At 58.0% G+C, this 19,480-nt stretch overlaps 1 protein-coding gene and 1 long non-coding RNA gene across 8 annotated transcripts in view; one reads left to right on the forward strand and one right to left on the reverse strand.

The window, feature by feature from the left end:
- The first annotated feature begins 3,525 nt into the window (after nt 1–3,525).
- On the forward strand, nt 3,526–7,615 carry LOC123610519. Its single transcript, XR_006718171.1, has 2 exons — nt 3,526–3,723; nt 3,832–7,615. It is a non-coding gene; the product is annotated as an uncharacterized LOC123610519 (long non-coding RNA).
- PKNOX1 (PBX/knotted 1 homeobox 1) overlaps nt 6,032–19,480 on the reverse strand; it is a 58,294-nt gene continuing 44,845 nt past the window's right edge. For all 7 annotated transcript variants that reach the window (XM_045501258.1, XM_045501253.1, XM_045501252.1 and 4 more), the window contains 4 exons: nt 17,754–17,882; nt 14,010–14,086; nt 11,393–11,565; nt 6,032–9,189 (listed from right to left, as the gene is read on the reverse strand). In XM_045501258.1, the coding sequence (XP_045357214.1) occupies nt 8,978–9,189; nt 11,393–11,565; nt 14,010–14,086; nt 17,754–17,882 (591 nt within the window). In that variant the 3' untranslated portion in view covers nt 6,032–8,977. The remainder of the gene's footprint in view (nt 9,190–11,392; nt 11,566–14,009; nt 14,087–17,753; nt 17,883–19,480) is intronic.

A 19,480-nucleotide genomic window follows, 5' to 3' on the forward strand; every position in this document is an offset into this window, starting at 1 on the left:
CACTCCCCGGGAGGCTGGCCTGACAGCTTGCCTTCCATGTTCTCAGGGACATAGGCCAAAAGCAAGCTTCTTCCTGATCTACTGGATTAGTGACGATCAGGGGGAGAAAAGGCCCACGGTGGGGAGTGCTGGCCACCGCTGACCCCTAAGTGGGCAGGTGTCTCCCCCTGTCCCGGGCATGGGCCTCTGCCACTCCCGGCAGGGGGACATCGGAGCAGCCTTGGGGGGGGAGGGGGCAGCCTGACAGCACAGAGACACTAACGGCTCGTTCTGCGCCCAGCAGACGTTACCAAGCACCCCTTCACACCAGACACGGCTCCAGGCCCTGGAATCACAAAGGCCTCCACACCGGACCCCCGGTGGGTGGGATCGAGGACCGACTCCTGCTGCCGAGAAATTGGCGGGTGAAACGAGTGCGGTTTATCCACGTGGCGGAATATCACCCGGCCTTAAGAGGGAAGGACCTTCTGACACACGATATGGGGACGAACCTTGAGGACATTGTGCTCCATGAAGTAAACCCGTCACGGAAGTCACACTCACAGAGGCACCTAGGAGGGTCACACCCATAAACACGACAAGTAGAACGGGGGCCATCAGGGGCCAAGGGAGACGGATGGCGAGTGGGCGTATTTAATGGGGACTGAGTTTCAGTTTGGGGAAAACGGAAAGTTCTGGAGATGGACGGTGGGGATGGGTTGCACAACAACGTGAACGTCCCTAATGCCACAGAACGGTATGCTTAAAAATTTAGTTAAGATGGTGTATTTATGTTATGTGTATTTTACTACAATGACAGAAAAGAAAAACCAGGAAAAGGGTTGCGGAGAGCGGAGAAGCAGGTTGAGCTGATGCCCACCGAAAGGGGACATTTGAGACTAGAAAGTTGTATGAGGCTGCCTAGCAGCAGATGGCAGGAAAGAATCCTATTTAGGCTTCAGGCACAGCCAGTGCAAAGGCCCCGGGGCAGAAATGTGCCGACAAAGTCACGACAGGCCCAAGGGACCAGAATGAGCAGGGGAGAACGTTCCAGAGCCGAGCCAAGGAGGTGCCCCTCATTTTGGGCTTGGTGCCTGTCTGACGCAGGAGCACTTTTTGCCTGGTCACGGACAGACCGCCTCCCCAGAGCAGCGCCCTCACCAGAGGCCGGCTTTGGTCATTCGGGTCAGCTCGCTGGTCTGCAGGTCACACGTGACAAGTCCCACCCACACACACGTGTGCGCTAATGCTCTGCACTGGGTGAGTCCCCGGCTTCCAAGGTCCCGGTGACTGTGTCCGGGCTGCTGGCCCTTACAGCAGAGGCCACGGGGTCAGTAGAACAGAGGAGCTTTACAAGCCAGCGGGCGCGGCCAGGGTGGCCTGCCGATCCCTCTTAACCCTTTACCGGAACCACCGGGAGAGCGGGGAGAGGAGGGAGGCCTGGCCCGCTGACCGGGCAGGGTGAGGCAGACGCCAGCAGGCGATGCCCTATCAGGGCACCACCCACCCTGGCGCCCGCTGGGGTCCCCGAAAGCTGGCCTTACGGCGGGAGGCTCGCTCTGGCTGCGCGGGGTGTCCCCCGGCTACCGGGGCAGGGTGCTCGTGGGCACTCCACCAGGGCACACGCTCACCGGTGAGCAGGGACCCTGCATGCTGCCTGGTGGGCGAGCTCGGCGGGCAGTGTGTTTGCAAGCTGATGGCCTCAGGACCGTTGGAGCCGTCTAGATATTTTAAATTTAAAATTAAGTGAGAATTTAACGTACAGTAACAAATACGTGCCAGGTATTTCTAATTTAGTGAATAAAATAAAAAGTTGCATTAAAAAAATTTTTTTAACATTTATTCATTTTTGAGAAAGAGACAGCATGAGTGGGGGAGGGGCAGAGAGAGAGGGAGACACAGAATCCGAAGCAGGCTCCAGGCTCCGAGCTGTCAGCATAGAGCCCGACGCGGGGCTCGAACTCACGGACCGCGAGACCTGAGCCGAAGTCGGACACCTTACTGAGCCACCGAGGCGACCCAAAAGTTGCATTTTGAAACAGGTATTTACTCCACTAAAAGCTTATACCTTTAAGGAAAGGCAAAGGCAGATGAACCACGTGGGACAACCCTGAGAGACAGTCCAAGGCCACTGACAAGACGGGAGGACTGGGGGGCACAGGGACGGGAGGGCTGCTGGAAACCGCGGAGGCCGTGGTCAGACACTCTGGGTGACCCAGTTCTGACGTCACGGCAGGAACAAAACCCGGCCCAGGCTCAGAAGGGTCTCACTCAATGGCCAACGGCCCAGGAGAGCACGTGGGGCTGGAAATACCGCCGAGGCCACCGGGGACGACTAAGCAGCCACCAGGCCCCAACACTGCAGAAAACAAACACTCCCGGGCAAAGATTCAGGATCCAAACGGTTACAGGACGTCCACTCGACGGGCAGCGAACCATGAGACAACCTCTCCAATCCCAACTAAGGATGGTTTGCAAGCCGCGTTTTCCCCTTCCGGATCCCGGCGTTAACTGCTGGGCCTCCCGAGAGCTGGTGACGGACCGCACACACGGGGTTTGGACAAGGTTTGGACAAGGCCCCGCGTCCCTGCGTCCCTCCACCCCGGGCACCCGGCTTGGGACGTGTGTGTCCTGACAGTCTGACAGGCCTGCCTCTGCCTCCCTCCCCTCCCCTCCGACCTGTCTTCCAACCTCACTGTCCGTCCTGTTGCCACCCTGCTCCCACTCCAGGCGGAGAGGCCCCGAGAACGTCGGCCTGACAACACGGGCGGCAGGTAACCCACTGCATCCTACGTCTCCTCGCGCTCAGAGCTGCGGCTGCGGGGCTACCCGGTGACTGGATCCAAAGAGGGACAAACCCCTTCGGGGCGGCCCCCCTTCAGCAGAGCACCGGTGGGGGGGGAAAGACAACAGCCCGGACATTAGGGGCCCGCCCCCCACCAAGAGGCCGTGTTCGCTCACAGGGGTGCTGGGGGGCAGGGCGGGGCCCGGGGAGACTGCCACCCGCCAGCCCGACCCTTCCCTCACAGGGAGCAAAGGCCCTAATCCACGAGGGGAGGAGCCACCGCCGTCCCCTGAAGGCCCTACTTGTGGCCCGAGGCCCCCTGCCTCCCAAGACTGTTCCCCGACGGAAGGCAACCTGCCGCAGAGGCGCGAGCGGGCAGGGCTGAGAAGGGGGGCCCTGCGCCCCGGGACGTGCCCGCAGCAGAGGCTGAACCCGGAGGGCCCGGGCCTCCACCTCCGGCCTCGCCCGGGCTGGTGCTGGGGGCAGGGGCAGGGCCTCGCCGGCTGGAGGGACGTGGGGGTAAAAGGCTGCCGCGGAACTGGACTCCCCCTGCCCTGCACGGACGACCTGACAGAGGGGGAGGCCCATTCCCGGCCCCGAGGACGACCCGCCCTGGTCGCCCTGCCCCTCCACCGCCACGCGGCCTTCCATCCGAGTCAGGAGGCCCGACCCCCTTGTCAACCGAGCCAGACCCGAGAACACCTGCTTGCCACGCGCACCTGGGTCATCCGCCTACAGCCCTGCACCCACCACACCTCACCTCTCCCCGGCCCGGGCGCCCAGGATGTCTCCGCAGAGGCCCTCAGGGGACCCTGTCGCGGCCCCCCGGCTGGGCCTGTGGGATGGCGCACACCGGGAGGACCCCGCGACGGCGGCCCCGGTGAGGAGGGTCCTACCCCCAGGCCACAGGCCCCCATTTCCGAGACAAAGCAGCTTCAAGCCCTAGATCCCTGACTATGGTGAGCCACCGGCGGGCCGGGCAGTGTTCACACTGGCCCTTCGGGGACCTGCCCACGACGTCCCCTGCCCTGCTCTGGGTTGCCAGGCCTCTTCGTTTTGACTTGCAGGACTCTCCCCTCAAACGTAAACGCGGACTCCCCGCTGGTTGTCGATGTTAGAAAAGAAAAACACGTCTCTCAGATTCCCACCTGCTCGGCGCACAGCGTCCTTCCCTGGCACAAATGCTTCCTCTGGATCTGGCCAAACCCACTGGGCCATTTACGTGTCTGGGGTCTTAAAAGGCTTCTCACGAGGTGAGAAAGACGCCCCTCATCATGTCCCACTGACCCAGCGCCGTCCCCCTGCGGCCCCCGGACCGCTGGCGTCGGCCCTCCCCCCACTTCCCTCCACCGGCTCTGATCAGCGACCTCCTGGGGGCCCAGCCCGTCGTCCTCCACACACTCAACTTCTCCTTCTAGAAACACTCCTTCCGTGGCTGCTCTGCCTCCAGCTCCAGCCGTGTCTAACAGAACCCTGGTTTCGAGAGCTTGGGTCTACACTGGCAGCGAGCGTAAACGGTTACAGGCCTCACCGCTTCTTTCTGACATGACCGCTGTGTTAGTATCAGAGGAAACTGAGGTGACGTAAAGCAAAATATTTTAAAACGTACCTGATTTCTTTCTACACGCCATTCTCTAAAAACGCCTAAGCAACTAAAGCCATCGACATCTTTAAAACGTGCCTTTTCAACCACACTGCAACTTAAGAATTCCTCGTTCATATTAAAGTCACCACCGGCTTTTGCAGGCTGACGTCCTGGGTTCATTTAAATGACGATGCGGGACACGGAACCACCTGTGTGAGATCCTGCCTCCTAAATGCCGTCTGCGTGGAAAATACCGGTTAGTCCAGTGCGCCACCGCAGGCAGGCCTTAGCTGAGAGCAGGTGGGCCACCTCCTTGGGCGGCTGGGCCTGGGCCTGGGGACAGGGGGCGGGACCAGGCCGGTGGGCGCCCCGGAAGGCAGCTTCGGGCCCGCCGCCTGCCTGGGGTCCTTGGTCTCCTGGTCCCACGTGCCTCGACGCTCTGCTCTGCAGCTTTGCAAACTCGAGCGTAAAAACGGTTCGGAGATCTTAGGTCTTAGTGAAGACAGCAGGGCCCGTTGTGAAAGGGCAAAAATAATTGCTACTGAGAACTGCTTCTCAGAATGTCTGGAGCACAGCACTCGGGCCAAACACCAAACGCAGAACGTAACGACCTCTGCAGAGAATAACCGAATGCAAACATTGATCCGAACAGGTTTCTTATTTTCAGGGTTCGCCAGGTCATCACTCATTTACTCATCTCTGCAGACAGACGGATAGGATTTTATTAGTTATAACATTTTCGACAGGAGGGGAGGCGGGTGGGGGGAGGGGCTAGATGGGTGACGGGCGTTAAGGAGGCACCTGTTGGCATGAGCACCGGGTTTCGTGTGGAAGTGACGAACCACTGGGTTCTCTTCCTGAAGCCAAGACTGCGGAGTATGTTAACTAACTTGGATTTAAATAAAACCTCGGAAGAAAATAAATGTTAATTTTTGAGCTAGAATAAACCTTATAAACCAATCTCTTCCTTTTACCAACAAAGCCCTTGAACCCTCAAGGCGTCAAGGACCGGGCCAAGGTCTCACCTGGTTAACAATTCATGTCCGCCTCTCACCTCTGACCTAGTGGAGCTGGAGAGAGCACACAGGGGCTCCATTTGCCATCAAATTGCTCAGAACGTTTCCCAAAACAACAGACTTCAGAGCCGGCTCGTCTAGTCACCCGGGTGCAAGGCTTGCCATTTCAGATGCCCTTTTTAAAAATACTGGAGTCTGCTGACCTTAGCCTCTAAGCATAAACAGTGTGGGGGGAGTTCCAACACACTGGCCTATGAAGAAGAAACCTCGCTGCACAGGCTTTAACGTGGCACTTCGACGTGTCCGGGAGCGGCCGTGGGTCATTCCACAACACGCGCTATGATAGGCAGTATGTCACCGACGAAGCATTTTCCCATTACTGTCAAAATAATTACATTTATGATAAACCACAACAAAAAACAAACAAAAGCTTTCCGATTCTTTCCCGGAATGCCAACAACTAATGGAAGTGAGCAGCTGAAGAAGATTCCAGAAAATGCAAATGGACCTGAGTGCTCCAGTGCAATCCTCCTTTTCCAACAACGTGCAGGGGTCACTACAAGCCCCGCGTCAGCAGCGAAACCCGTCAACAATTTGAGTGTTTTCCTTAAAATGGAAAAACAGCTCACGGTGCCACCAGCTTTACAAAATAACACATCCACGAAGCATGTTTCTATTTTTAATTTTTTTGCTTTGATAAATCAGTTGCTTCACAAAAATCCCCTTTCGAGACAACAATCCAAGAAAACATATTGTTACAGTATTCACATTTTAAAGATTGTCAGTTCGTAGACCGAACACAACTAAAACAAAGGCAGATTGCTGGGTCACTTCCGTCCCTAACCGCCAGAGGTGGGCCTTGCCCACCGTCCAGGTAGGGTTGAGTTTGTCTAAAAGGCAAGGGCCCCGAGCCGGCTCACACAGGTGAGGGCCGCACAGAAAAGGCCGCCGCGACCCGCAGGTGCGCTCTGGTACCGCCTGCCGCCCCACCGTGCGTCCCGGACAGAGACCGAAACGGACGTCACTACCTGCAGCCAGAAAACGGCAAGCCGGGTCCGGCGGCGGCGGCTCGTCTGGGGACGGCGAAGCCGCGGGACAGGTAACAACACTCTTACTCTGGGTCTGGGGACACATCCGGAGCGTCCTTCTGGCGCAAAGTCAGGATCGAATCTGCTCCGTGAAAATGAACGCTCGAGGGAGTCCCATTTTCAAAGGTTCTCTTGAAGGTCCGAGGGCTGGAAGATGGGGGTTTATAAAATGCAAACCGACGACAGGCACGCCGGGCAGCGGTTTTATGAACCGAAACGGCTTGCCACGCCAAGGTTGTCTCCGAGCACCTCGGTTATTCGCGGGGAGAGTGGGGGGGGAAGCTGAGGCCTGTCCACGAGCGCCCTGTCTCTGGACGGCTTATCCTAGTCCTCCGAACCTGGTAAGAACTTCGAGCCTAAGGAAACCGGCTTCAGCCGCAGGGAGCGCGGTGCGTCACCAGGCACGGAAGGCCGATCTCAGGCCAGCGAGGGCAGCGGGACCCCGCACGGCCCCCGTCTGTCTCCAAACGGGCAGTCTGTGTAGCCCGCGACTAACAGGCTACCGCAGCTCAGTGAACGTGACCCCTGGGGCGGGGGGGGGTTGGGGGGGGGCAGTGACCTGCCTGTGAGTCCACACGCACCCAAAGAGCAGGGCGACTAGAGGGACTGGGGAGGGAGGGAGGTGGCTGGCTGGTGTCCACAGCTCCTAGTTTCAAGAAGTCCAACCAAGTTAGGATTTAGGTCAAGTTAAAATGATCTACGAAACTGAAAATATTACAAATTGTTTCTAAATAAGGAACGCAACTGTTGCTTAAAAATGTTGTTCTCGCTCCAAAAGAGTTTAGTCCACTTTTTCTTTTAAAGCTCCTGAAGTATTTTTCAAAGAAAATTCTATGTATTTCTTACCACCTCCTAAGTTACCTAGGAAATAAGTCTTCTGTGATTAACTGTAATTAACCAATTTTGCGGGAGTGGGGGGGGGAATCAGTTCCAGAAAAAATCTGCCCCAGCTCCAGATATCCTGCAATGTAACCTTGGTCCGTAACTGATGACGGCTGCTGAATCTCCAGAACTGGCGACCTTCCCAAACACCAAACCACCTTTTAGAAACACGAACACTGGGCGTCCCCTTTAAGACGACACAAAGGCTTGATGAGACAAGGTGGCTTGTTTTCCGAGCAAAAGCCCCACTTGCAAATAAATGAAAACAAAGGCAACAAAACCCAGTCTACTCTTTTGGTCTGCCTTGTCACCGGGAAACGGAAGTCCTAAAATTACTCCAAACCTCATGTGATCAAGTCGGGGGTGGGGGTGGGAGGTGGGGGGGGGGGGCGGCCAGGAATCCCCAAGCGACGACGTACGGGGAGAAAATACTGACCCCGGGACCGACGGCAGACGCGTGTGAGCTGAGGCCGGAGAGCCCGCCCGGGGAGCTGTGTCGCTCTGGGGACATGTTAATTGCGTAACAGCGTGGGTGCTGGTTACTGGGCCTCACTCTGAGCCGGTGGCACAGAGCACATCTTATATTAGTTTATAATAAACATTCTATGCATAACATAGGGCCGACTAAAAACTTCTAAAACAATACACAGCTAACTGGCGCAGTAACCATTTAACTGTAGTCGAATTTAAATTAGACTGACGTGTGTGGTCACAGCTTCTGACTACTGGTTACCACCTCACTTAACTCACCTAAGTCCTATTTAGCAAACACCTTTAGATACAGGTTCAGATCAAGTGTGAAATGCAATCTGAGCTTTTACATATAAACTGAAGTCTGAAGGTGTCAAAATTGCATTAGACGCTCGTTTCTTCTACGGTACTACATGTCAATCACTCCCCCGGGACGGTGGAGAACCGTGGAATGCTAGCTACCTTTGGGCAGGTTCACTAAATTTGGTCAGTTCAGAACATTCCAAATTGAAATAGTAAGCACGTGTGTTTCTTCTCTAGAAATTTTATCCTCAATATAGTCATAATCCAATTCATAGCGAATTTATAAAAATAGCTTTTTATCCAATAATTCCAGCAAGGTAAAAATAGGAGTTTCTTTTCATATATAGCAAATGAAACAGGCTCACCAAGTCCGTGGGGACCTCGGCGTATGTCCACCAGAGCACGCTCACCACGGGCCACACGCACTTTGTTGCCGTGGGCGTCTACCTCGCACTGGCAGTTTTAAGGTGCAGAAGCTTCTCTCCAATCCGTGGGCGACACAAATAAACCAGCCCACTGGGACCTGCTTCAACCACAGAACGAAATTAAAACTGCATAATTTTCTAGAAAATGGCAGCACTATTCCTTAACTAATTAGGGGCTCACGGGGGTGTCTGTCATTCATCACATTTTTAGCGTTAAACCTTTAAAGAATCTCCTTAAAAACCCGCGCACGCACACACGCACACACACGCACACCGGAAAGTCGCCGCGCCCGCGAGGGCGCTCTCGAAGCTCACTATGAAATACAAAAGTGCATTCTTCTCCATCTACGTATAAAACATGTCAGAAATAAAAGTGTGTAAAATGTTTGCTGTGCAAACTGTAAAAAGTCAGGCCCGCCCCGCGGTTCTGGGCTGTGCCGGCCCTACTGCAGGGAGTCACTGTTCTCCAGGACCAGCCCGCTGATGTGGGTGGGGGCGAGCGCGGCCCCGCTGTCCCCCGTGCTGTCCACAGACTCGTCCTCGCTCTGCTCCGCCATCATGACCTGCTGTACCGCCAGGGTGGCGCCGTCCGAGGACAGAGACTGCAGGCTGTCCACGTTCATGCTCACGGGCGTGGTGATCGTCACGACAGCTCCTGCGGCAGAACGTTCAGATTAGCGCCACCCGGGGAGACACTTCGTGACCCAGCGGGTGCCGTTCGCTCCTCCGACCTCGTGTTGGGACCCCCACGCGAGTCTCTGGGACGATCGCCAGGGGTTAGGAGACGTCAGACCCTCCTCCGCTAATACGCGGCACAAGTTCCCGGTCTGCAGGCGGTCCGTAAGGGGCTATACAGACGCGGGCGTGCAGAGCAGAAGCAGGAGCCGCAAGGGAACAGGAGACCAGGACGCAGGACGAGATGAGGAGCAAGGAGACAAAGGCAAGGGGCCAGGGTCGCAGTCGGGGAGACCGTGTGACAAGGGGAACAAGGAGGACCCTGGGACACGCTCGTCCCCAGCAGCGCAGGGGGCTCACACACTCGTCCCTGAAGGTCTCCAGGGGCAGCGACAAGTGACAACGGCAGCGGGAGACAGTGTCGGGCGGTAGAATGTGGGAAACCCTTTTAAAGAGATTCACTCATCAGTCCTTGCCCCCCACGCAGTACGTCACGTCACGTCACGGATGCGCTGGGAGCATATGCGGGACACTGGTGATAAGGACGGTTCTGGAGAAGATCAGAAGCCAAGACGGGGCAGAAACTCACTGGTCACCGGCAAGTCTTGTTTGAACTTCTCCCCCAGTACACGGGCACTGCCTTTTCCAAGGCCGGAAGGAGGGAGAGAGACCTAATACTAATCCCAAGTAATTTGGATTAAAAGAGAAAACAAGAACTGAAAATATACATTATTTAAACCTAAGGCCACCGCATATCAAAACCCAAACGATGAAGCTTCAAATGCACACACCAGCCCTCAAGAAACAGAACGAAGCGTGATGCACAGCTCGCTGCGAGGGGCCCGTCCCAACCGCGAGGCCGGCACATCTGTAGACAAGCCGGCTCGTCCGTTCGGTGGAGGAAGGTCCACACGGGCGGCAGGAGACAATCAAGGCCCGGGAAAGAAGCAGCTGAAAAGATCGGAAGACGATGCCCAGGCCAGGCGGGTGGAGGGGCGTGGGGTGGGGTGCCATCCGAGGTCCGGCCTTGGTTGCGGGTGGTCTGCCCAGGACTGAGCACCACTGGTCACCAAACAAGGGCCGATCACCGAGCAGGGCACGAGAGGGTCCCTTCAGGGCTGGAACAGAGCTCAGGAGCCTTGCCCCCGTGCAAAGGCACCCGCCCCCAGCAAGGCGGCATTCCCAAGGCCTGCCATCCAGTCCAGGATCACCGGGCAGGAAAACCACCCACAGTGAGCAGAAAACCGGGTCACCGGAAACCAGCCTGGGGCTGACAGATGTTGGAACCAGCAGAGGAGGCCATCAGAGCGGCTGTTGTGACTGTATGCTACGAAGGAGAAGCATGGGAGCCGCCAAAGACTGTCCCGAACTTCCGGAAACGCGCACTATGCTGTCCACCCTGAGACACGCCCGTGGTGGGAGCGGTGGCAGCTTAACCACGGGAGAAAAGGTTAGCGAAGCCCCAACACAGACGTGGAAACGATCAAAACGGAAACAAGAGACGGAATCCCAAACCCTAGAAAGAACAGTGGCACAGACGGGGACCTGGGGGCCCAGAGGGGATGGGGCGGGGCGGGGGGGGTGCGCGTCAGAAAGTGTTTGAAGACGTAAGGGCTGCGAACTTTCCTCGGGAACAGCAAACTGCTGAGAAAACAGGAAGAACGAGACAGTGGGGACGGGCTGGGAACACCACCTACACACCGAGAGCCACACACACCCAGACAGTCCACACCTGGGCAAGGCGTGCCCACGGAAAGGTGCTTATGGCGCATGCAGGGAGGGGGGCCTGTGATGAGGGAGAGGGACACCGTCAGAGGGGACCAGCCGCGGGGGCTCACAGGGAGAAGGGGTGAGATGCCAGGTGGGGGGGCTGGCAGAGCTCCTTCCTGAGCTCCGAGCTCCCAGGGAAAAGAAACACGAAAAGGGGGAAAAGGACAGACGCACAGGACACGGGGCCTCCAGACGCACCGCACTCCGTACACGATGCCTCCCTCACGCGTCACGCGCGAAACACCGCAGCCGCCGCGACCCAAGGCTCACGGCTGCCACCGCAGTCGAGGCCGTCCCTGCCCACACCCCTGCTGCCCCCAAGCAGCCAGTCCCTCCCCCAGCCTCTGGGCCCCCCCCATGCTCCCCCTCCCCCTCCCTGTCCCCGCCGCCCCCCCAGCCCCCGCGAGGCCCACCTTCCGACATGGCCAGCTCGCTGGGCGGCGGCTGTGCAGCTCCCGAGGCGATGGAGTCGGGCCAAAACCTCTGGACCGGTCTGTTCTGAGCTGTCTTCTTCTTGGTTTTTGGAGTTTCTGAGCAACTAGAATCCAACATGGGCTGAAGAATCCGTCTTCTGGCGTTGATGAACCTGGGTGTGGAGGGCGACACCAGAAGCGGTCACTGGGACAGCAAACGTCCCTACAGGGGAGGCGTCAGAGCCAGCCTGGACCTCAGGTGGCCCGCGCACCTCTCCCCCGGCCCAGCACACGTGGATGGCAGGTGGGGCGCCGGTGTCCCCGGGGAGGGGGCCGGGGAGCGGCCACACTGCACACCCGGGGGTCCTGTCCCGCCCTGACCTCGTGGTCACCTCCAAGCACGGCTCTGGGGCCAGACCTGCGACCCTGCACGCCGCTCACGACGGGCTAGTCCCAGAAGAACTATGTTCCTAGGTCACTAACCGCCCCCACCACGAGGCAGCTCAGAAGCGACTCACCACCCCCGGGGACCCGACCCCTGACCCCGCACGCGCACAACCACTGCTGCGGGAGCCTGAGGTCGGCAGGGCAGGCGGCTCGTAAGTGCGTGGACGGAAAGCCTGCACCCCTGCCGGCACCCGGGAGGGGCTCTGTCTCCCCGCGCCCCCCACCTGCTGTGACCGCAGCCTGCGGGACGCCCACGGCCGCTGGCGAGCTCGGACCGCACGCTCCGACCGGGCCACAGCTGCACCGGCCCGGCCTCCTCCAGGAGGACAGCGACAGGGGCTCACCTCTCGCCGCAGCCCAGCCTGCTAACCCCCGCAGCGGGACCCTGACAGCAAGAGAAAGACGAGCACCAGCGGACACGCGGGCTCTGCTTCTGTCCCGGTGCTGTGCCACCACACGCTGCTCTCGGTGCCCCCGACACAGAGCAGAGCTGGGCCCGGACCAGTGACAAGGTCACTTCACGTTAAAATCCTAACGGTCCCGGGTGCCTGGCTGGCCCGCTCATGATCTCAGGTCGTGAATTCGAACCCCACGTTGGGGGTAGAGATTACTCAAATACAGTTTAAAAAGTATAATCCTCGCATTCAAAACTATCTACAATTGCAGGAAGATACGTTCTAAAAACAGAAACAAGCAGGAGTGCCTGGGTGGCTCAGTCGCTTGAGTGTCCGACTTCGGCTCCGGTCAGGATCCCACGGTCCGTGGGTTCAAGCCCCGCGTCGGGCTCTGTGCCGACAGCTCGGAGCCTGGAGCCTGCTTCGGATTCTGTCTGTCTGTCTGTCTGTCTCTCTCTCTCTCTCTGCCCCTCCCCTGCTTGTGCTCTGTTTCTCTCTCAAAAACAAACATTACCCAAAATTAAAAAAAAAAAAAAAAAAAAAGTTGAGGTCAAACCTTCTAGACAAGACAATTCTGCTAACAGAGCTCAAGGAAGTCAACCCTGAAGAAAAGTGGGAAGGCCGGGCAGCGGCAAAAGCATCACAACGTGCAAACAAGTGTCTCTAACATTCACCCCCAACGAACGGACCACTGGTAGGACCGAACCGAGACAGGACGTGTCACGCGAGGGGACAGGAGGAAACGGAGCGTGTCCTAGGCCGTCACGAACGTCACGGCGACAACACATGTGAAACCTCCGTTTCTGCTAACGGCATTTCAAGATTCCACAGGAGACAGTTCAAGGGGTATGGTCTATCACGGTTCCCAAAACCGAAACGATGGCCCACGGCAGGATACCGGAGATGTTTGGTGCGGTACCTGAGCACCCGTCCCGCACAGACGACTGCGTGTGCCGGGAGACCCCGTCACGTACCCTGGAGTGCACCTGACCTTCGGGTGCAAGCTCTTAACGGCATTTCCGACTGATGGGACGTGTGCTCTCTTCTCTTCTACCCGGGCCCGTTCTGTAAGCTGGACCCGCGTCCACACGGGCGCACGTGAACACAAAGGACGCGAGTGACAGCCACACAAAATGCAAGTGCGCCCCTGGACCCCAGCGCCATTACTGACGGGCGCAGCCCTGATTTCCGGGGCACGCGGTCAGGGTTCAGGCGTCCACGACAGTACGTGACACCGGAGTTAGAACAGGAGGACGTTTCATCCACGAAGTCAACCCTGTCCCAGGCGTGTCCCTCGTAGGGCCCCGAGGTCCCCATAGGACCCCGCTGTGGGTGGGACCACCACCTGGACCCCCACTCGGAGCTGAACAAAGTGGCACAAGGTTCCCAAAGGTGGGAGAGCCACGGGGGGTGCCCCCGAGGTCAGGATGCCTCATGGCGGCCGTCACCACCCGGAGAAGGTTACCCACGAAAACAGGCCATCGGCACTGAGCATGGGGGCTCGGGGCTAGAAACACGGCGAAGACACGCAAGTCTAACTGCACAAGCAGCGTGTGGGCAGAGAGTCCACCGCGAGGGCCACTGATCCCCGAAAGCTGAAAGCGTGTGCTGATCTCTTCTCAAGCCTCCCGCCACCGATCCCAGTCCTGACGACAGTGCTGCTGGTTAAAAGAACTCAGGAATCTTCGGCCAAATTCCGCTACTGATTAGCGTCCGTGCTTTCAAGGGTTCTATCGTGCTGACTGGCACGACCTCGGGGAGCGGGCGCATCTTACCAGTTGTTAACTTGGAGTAGTGTCAAATTTGTCTGAGCAGCGATCTGTTTTTTCTCATCTTCTGTCGGGTAGGGATGCTACAAACAAGAAGAAAAGTTACCGTGAACCTCGGTGTTTACACAGGAACTCCGGCTTCTCTGGGTAGACGAGAAACGCATGAACAGTCCTTAGTAAGAACTGCTAAGTAGTGGGGCGCCTGGGCAGGCGGGTCAGTGGGTTCAGCGTCCAACTCCCGATTTTGGCTCAGGTCGTGATCTCACGGTTTGTGAGCCTGAGCCCTGAGTCAGGCTGACGGTGTGGAGCCCGCGTGCAATTCTCTCTCTGTCCCTCCCTCTCTGCCCCTCCCCCTGCGTGCATGCTCTCTCTCTCTCTCTGAAAATAAACATCAACAAAAAGACTGGTGAGCAGCGACAGTGTTCTGCTAAAACGCCTTCAGCCTCACAAACTTGTTTTAGAAACGTCCCGCAGAGAATGCAGCGTCTCCCGGAGCCGCTCAGCACCAATGCAGCAGTTGGGGCACAGACAAAGGCGGGCTGCGACAGCCAGAGGCTCACAGACGGCACAAGTGGTGCCACCACCGCCAGGAGCTGCTGCCCCCGCGGGGGTCACTGTCCCAACCACGTGATACGGCCGGTAATTTAGGGACCGCCCCGCTGAGGGTACGTTAGGAGCACACGCTGTGGACAGAGGCTTGAGCTCTGACCCGGCCAGACGGCACGGGTGTCAGGCTGCACGTCCTACAGTGAACCGCTTTCCTCGGTCACTTCTGAGACACGGCGGTCATCCCCATTCTACAGATGAGGAAACTGAGGCAGGAGGGCACACGCGCTCCCCATCCGACAGCTGGGTAAACGGGAGGGCGCGGGGAAGGGGCAGGGCAGGCTGTTCCAGGCCCGTCCCACGGGGTGACACGTTTCTGTCACGGGTATCGTGAGGAGACACCGACAAGGGGCCGCGCGGACGGCTTTTCGGGAGCCGCCCCGCTAGGTCAGCGTGCGCGGTCAGCGGACCGAGCCACCGCTGGGGATGCGCGTGTCTGCTATGTCACTCCTTCCCTTGTGATTAGTACCTTTCACTTAAAAAAAAAAAACAGCATTAAACTAGAAGTACGTATCAAAAGTCACAGAAGTCCCAGAGGAAGAGAATTCCCACCTACGGCATAAACGGTTTCTCCAAGACTGATTACCGTCCACACGCAGAAAGGGTGAAGACGTTTACTCTCAGACCTACGCGCACCCGCGTCCCTTGTGGACGCCCCGGGGCCCCGGAGAGCACACGGGGCAGAGGCTCCCGTGAGTATCACTCGGTGGGCGGGAGTCACGCCGGTGGGGTGCCACACTCACCCCCACAGCGTGCCTGCTCCCTCAGACGACGGCGGTTCAATCGGTCTACCCACGGCACACGGCCGGAGGTAGAGGCCGCGCAAATGCAAATACTGTACTGCGGGGCGCCTGGGGGGTTCGGTGAGTCAGAGGCCCGACTCTTGATTTCGGCTTGGGTCATGATCTCAGGGTTCGTGGGTTCGAGTCCCGCGCTGGGCTCTGAGCTGAAAGGGCAGAGCCTGCTTGGGACTCTCTCTCTCTCTCTCTCTCTCTCAAAATAAATAAACTTAAAAAAATAATAAATAGAAGCTCATAAAATCAAAGGGGGCAGGAAACCTAAGTGCTTTCACCAAAAACAAAACAAGAAACAAAGAAAGCCACCACACAGCAGGAAACGCTATCCTAGCGTATTGGGACCACCACCGGAGCGGATGCGATTTCCGAGACACGAGGGCAAGAGAGACAGAAGATGCTTCGTGGGGGGAAATAAAGGAACATTTTACTTCGACCTTGTCACAGGGTTTACTGTTTCACAAATCGTTACGACATTAAAGGAAACTTAAAAGAAAAATGGCGATGCTACCGCCCGTCTGTAGCGTGACGACCGCGCATCGGCTGTGAGATCGCAGTGGGCTCAGACGCGGGTACGTCCCACCCTCACTCCCTGCCACCTGCCCGAACCTTCCTGGCGCCCCAGCCCTCGCTGCCGAGTTGACCAGCTGTGTAACGGTCCGGCAGACGGGTGTGTCCTAAACCCCACGCCCAGTCTTGGCGTCGGGATACCCAGCATCGCCATGCCCGTCATCCATAAAACCTCTCCTCTTGACGTGAAACCTTTCGGGACACGTTTCCAGGTGTGGCCACGCCGCTCAGAGACAGCACCGTCCTCTCTGACACGTGTTGCCGTGTCCTGCAGGGGGGTGGCTAGCGGAGAACAGGACAGCAGAGCAGGAGGGAAGCGGACGCCCGGCTCCCTGAGGGCCTTCCCTCCAGGAAAGGGAGAGGGGTCCTGCCCCCCTCCCCGCCCCGACTGCTCAGCGACATCACATGCCGGTTCAAAGCCTCGAGCCGGCTGCTACTTTGGACCGTCACCTCCCGGGTAGGGAGCCTGACGCCAGTCAGAGAAAAGGGGGTGCCACCCGGCCGCGTCAAGGGCCAAACCCCAGAAGACGCGGGATGACCGAGATGGACGCTGGCCTCGTGGCTGACAGCCGGGGTGAGGACAGAGACTGGTCCCGGGAACAAACGCAGGCCGCGGGCCCAGGCAGCAGGCTTCCCGAACGGTGGATGCAGGGAAAGGGTGCGAGGAGCCCTGGGTCCGACAGGCACCTTGCTGACAAGCACGGCACGCTGGGATGTGGACGGGGAGCGCGGGGCAGGGAGGAAGAGGCCGCGGCAGCCAAAGGCACGAGCAGGCGCCCATGGCAGTGACGTAGAGGGGCAGAGCCAGACCACGGCCACGGCGATCGGGGGCGCGGGCGCTCCGTGTGGTCGCGTGGAGGCCGGGGCCGCAGGGGCAGGGGGCGCATGCACCGGAGAAAACAAGCTGGGATGAAGGCACCCGGTCGCGAAGCTGGTTCCCGAGGCTTCCGGGCAGCTCCCTGCTGGACCTCCCGACCTCCTGTCCCTCCTCACTACACAAAGGCCCCTCCTTCCGCCGGACGTGGCTTAACGCAGCACGTGGCGTCCACTTGCCCACCTCGGTCTCGCCACACGCTCCCCCGAAAGCCAGCCTGGTCACTCGTGGTCCTGGCCAGCAGGCTGGGCGGTCACTCCTGGAAGCTGCTCCGGGCCACACGCCTCCCGCAGGTTCAGGGGCACGCGGGCCGAGGGTGTCCCCGCTGAGCGGGGCAGCAAGTATGTGCTTCCCGGGAGGGGACACCTCGCGGAGACGACGTGGCCGTGACCCAGGGGAGGAAACAGGCGCACACACGCAACGTGGATGGGCTGGCGCTGCCTGTGGGCCCCGCTCTGTGTCACGTGCTCCCCCCTCCGTCCACGTCGCGATCTTCGACCTTCCCACCTCTTCCTTTCAAGTCCAATACGTGCGACATCGCGCTGTCTGCCCAGGCTTTGCCCCGACCCGGCCTCTGCCTGCCCGCCTCCCTAACTGACCTCACCCCACCTCACCCCGTCATCACTCACGGGGAGCTGGCTCGCACGCACGCACGGGATTGACGGGAGCTGAAGTATTCCCTCTTCACCGGGGGTGCCCTCCTGTCTAAGTCACTTGAGGGGGTGGCCTCCGGGTTTTGGTAACCCTCCTTCCCCCCGTACTCCACCCCGACGTCTGGACGGTCGACAAAAGACCGATACTCCACGCCGGGCCCGCTCGCGCAGACCAGCACATCTTCCGCGGGAAGCGCGCCAGAAAGCAAGCAGCTCGGGGTGCGGCTAGCGGTGCGGTCACTTGCGTTCTTACCCCTATGTGCTGAAAGAGCCAAGATCTCATCACGTTGGTGGCATGCTTCGGCAAAACGCCCCTTTTGTTCTTAGCTGAGCCGTCATCTTGATGCAAGATGCTGAGATCTTGGTTTAACTGTAACTGGAGCTTTTAAACAATTGAAAAGAAAATGTTAGAAAGCACAGAAAATTATGACACATCCAAGTGGCTCAGGACTTCGGATGGAGACGATAACCAAAGATCTACAGATAAATGACTTGTCGATAGCAGGGGCACGTGCACTGGAGCGGGTGCAGGCTACTCGGGGCGGGAGGAGGATCCCAGGGCATCATCGCCACGGGCACGGCTGTCTCGCTGTCAGTGGCCCCTCATCTGGCGAGGCAGGTGACACGGGCACCGACAGGTCCCCGGGGTCACTCCCCTGTCGACGTGCCAACCCCACGGCCCTCTCATCCACTGCCCGTTTTCGCCTTGCGTCCTCTGGTAAGGGATGTGATAAAACACCGCCTGCCCAGCCGAGAGAGCTGTCAGGCAATCAACAAGAACGGGCAGGAAGGCTTGAGGGCTGGAGACGGCCCGTGGGCTGAGCGGGGGGCAAAGGCACACACAGGAGCAGACAGAAGCATCACAGAGCAAGGGACGAGGGACCGCCGGTGGCCCAGACACCTCCGCAGCCACGACAGATGCCCCCACCCCCCGCGGAGAGCAGGGAACACGCTCTGTCCGTTGCCTTTCAAAAGGAAAGACGGGCAGGGCACCGCGAATGTCCTGCACACAAACGAAAGAGAGATCTGATGTCTGTAAGGACAGGCCTCAGGCCCCGGCAGGTCCCAGGTGCCGCACCTGATGCCCAGCACACCCGTGGGGACAGTGTCATCAGTGTTCACGACATGGGCGGGGGACGAAAGCGATCACCACTCACCAGGGCCTCACACACACACAGCAGAGACCTCTCTACTGTTACACTTGAATTTAGTACTTATGTATGAAACGGACTCCACAAGAAAATGAACATCAACTTCAATATGATGCATTCATAGACACAGTTGATTTACCATGACCTGAGCCGAAGTTAGATGCTTAACTGACTGGGGCACCCAGGCGCCCCCACAGACACAGTTTAAAGGATTTGGAACTCGGGCGCCTGGGTGGCTCAGTCGGTTAAGCGTCCAACTTCGGCTCAAATCATGATCTCACTGTTCATGAGTTCAAGCCCCGCGTCGGGCTCTGTGCTGACAGCTCAGAGCCGGGAGCCTGCTTTGGATTCTGTGTCTCCCTTTCTCTCTCTGCTTCTGCTCTGCTCATGCTCTGTCTCTCTCTCTCTCAAAAATAAATAAACGTTAAAAATTTTTGAAAAAAAGAAAGGATCTGGAACTTTATTTTGGAGAGGTCACCGTATTATCTGTGCTTCCTCTGAATTTATATCATTTTGGATACATTCTTTAAAAGCCTCAACAATATCATCTAAACAGAATTTATGACTTAAAGGAGACATTAAGACACTGACTGTACCTAAAATATTTTAAAACCAAAGATTATTATCCAGGCCACAAGAGTTTTCGGAAACGGGTTTCCTTGTCGGGGGCTGAAAGCGGGTGGTGTCGAGCGCCCTCTCCGTGCTCCTACGTGTGCGCAGGGAAGCCTGGGAAGTGAACCGCCAGTATGAGTTCCCAGGCACCAGGGGCCAAACTTTAGCCTGTCTGCCTTATCTGTCTCAATTAACGTGTAATGTTCCTCATGAAGCT

This window comes from Leopardus geoffroyi, chromosome C2 (genome assembly GCF_018350155.1).
Source record: "Leopardus geoffroyi isolate Oge1 chromosome C2, O.geoffroyi_Oge1_pat1.0, whole genome shotgun sequence".
NCBI lineage: Eukaryota > Metazoa > Chordata > Mammalia > Carnivora > Felidae > Leopardus > Leopardus geoffroyi.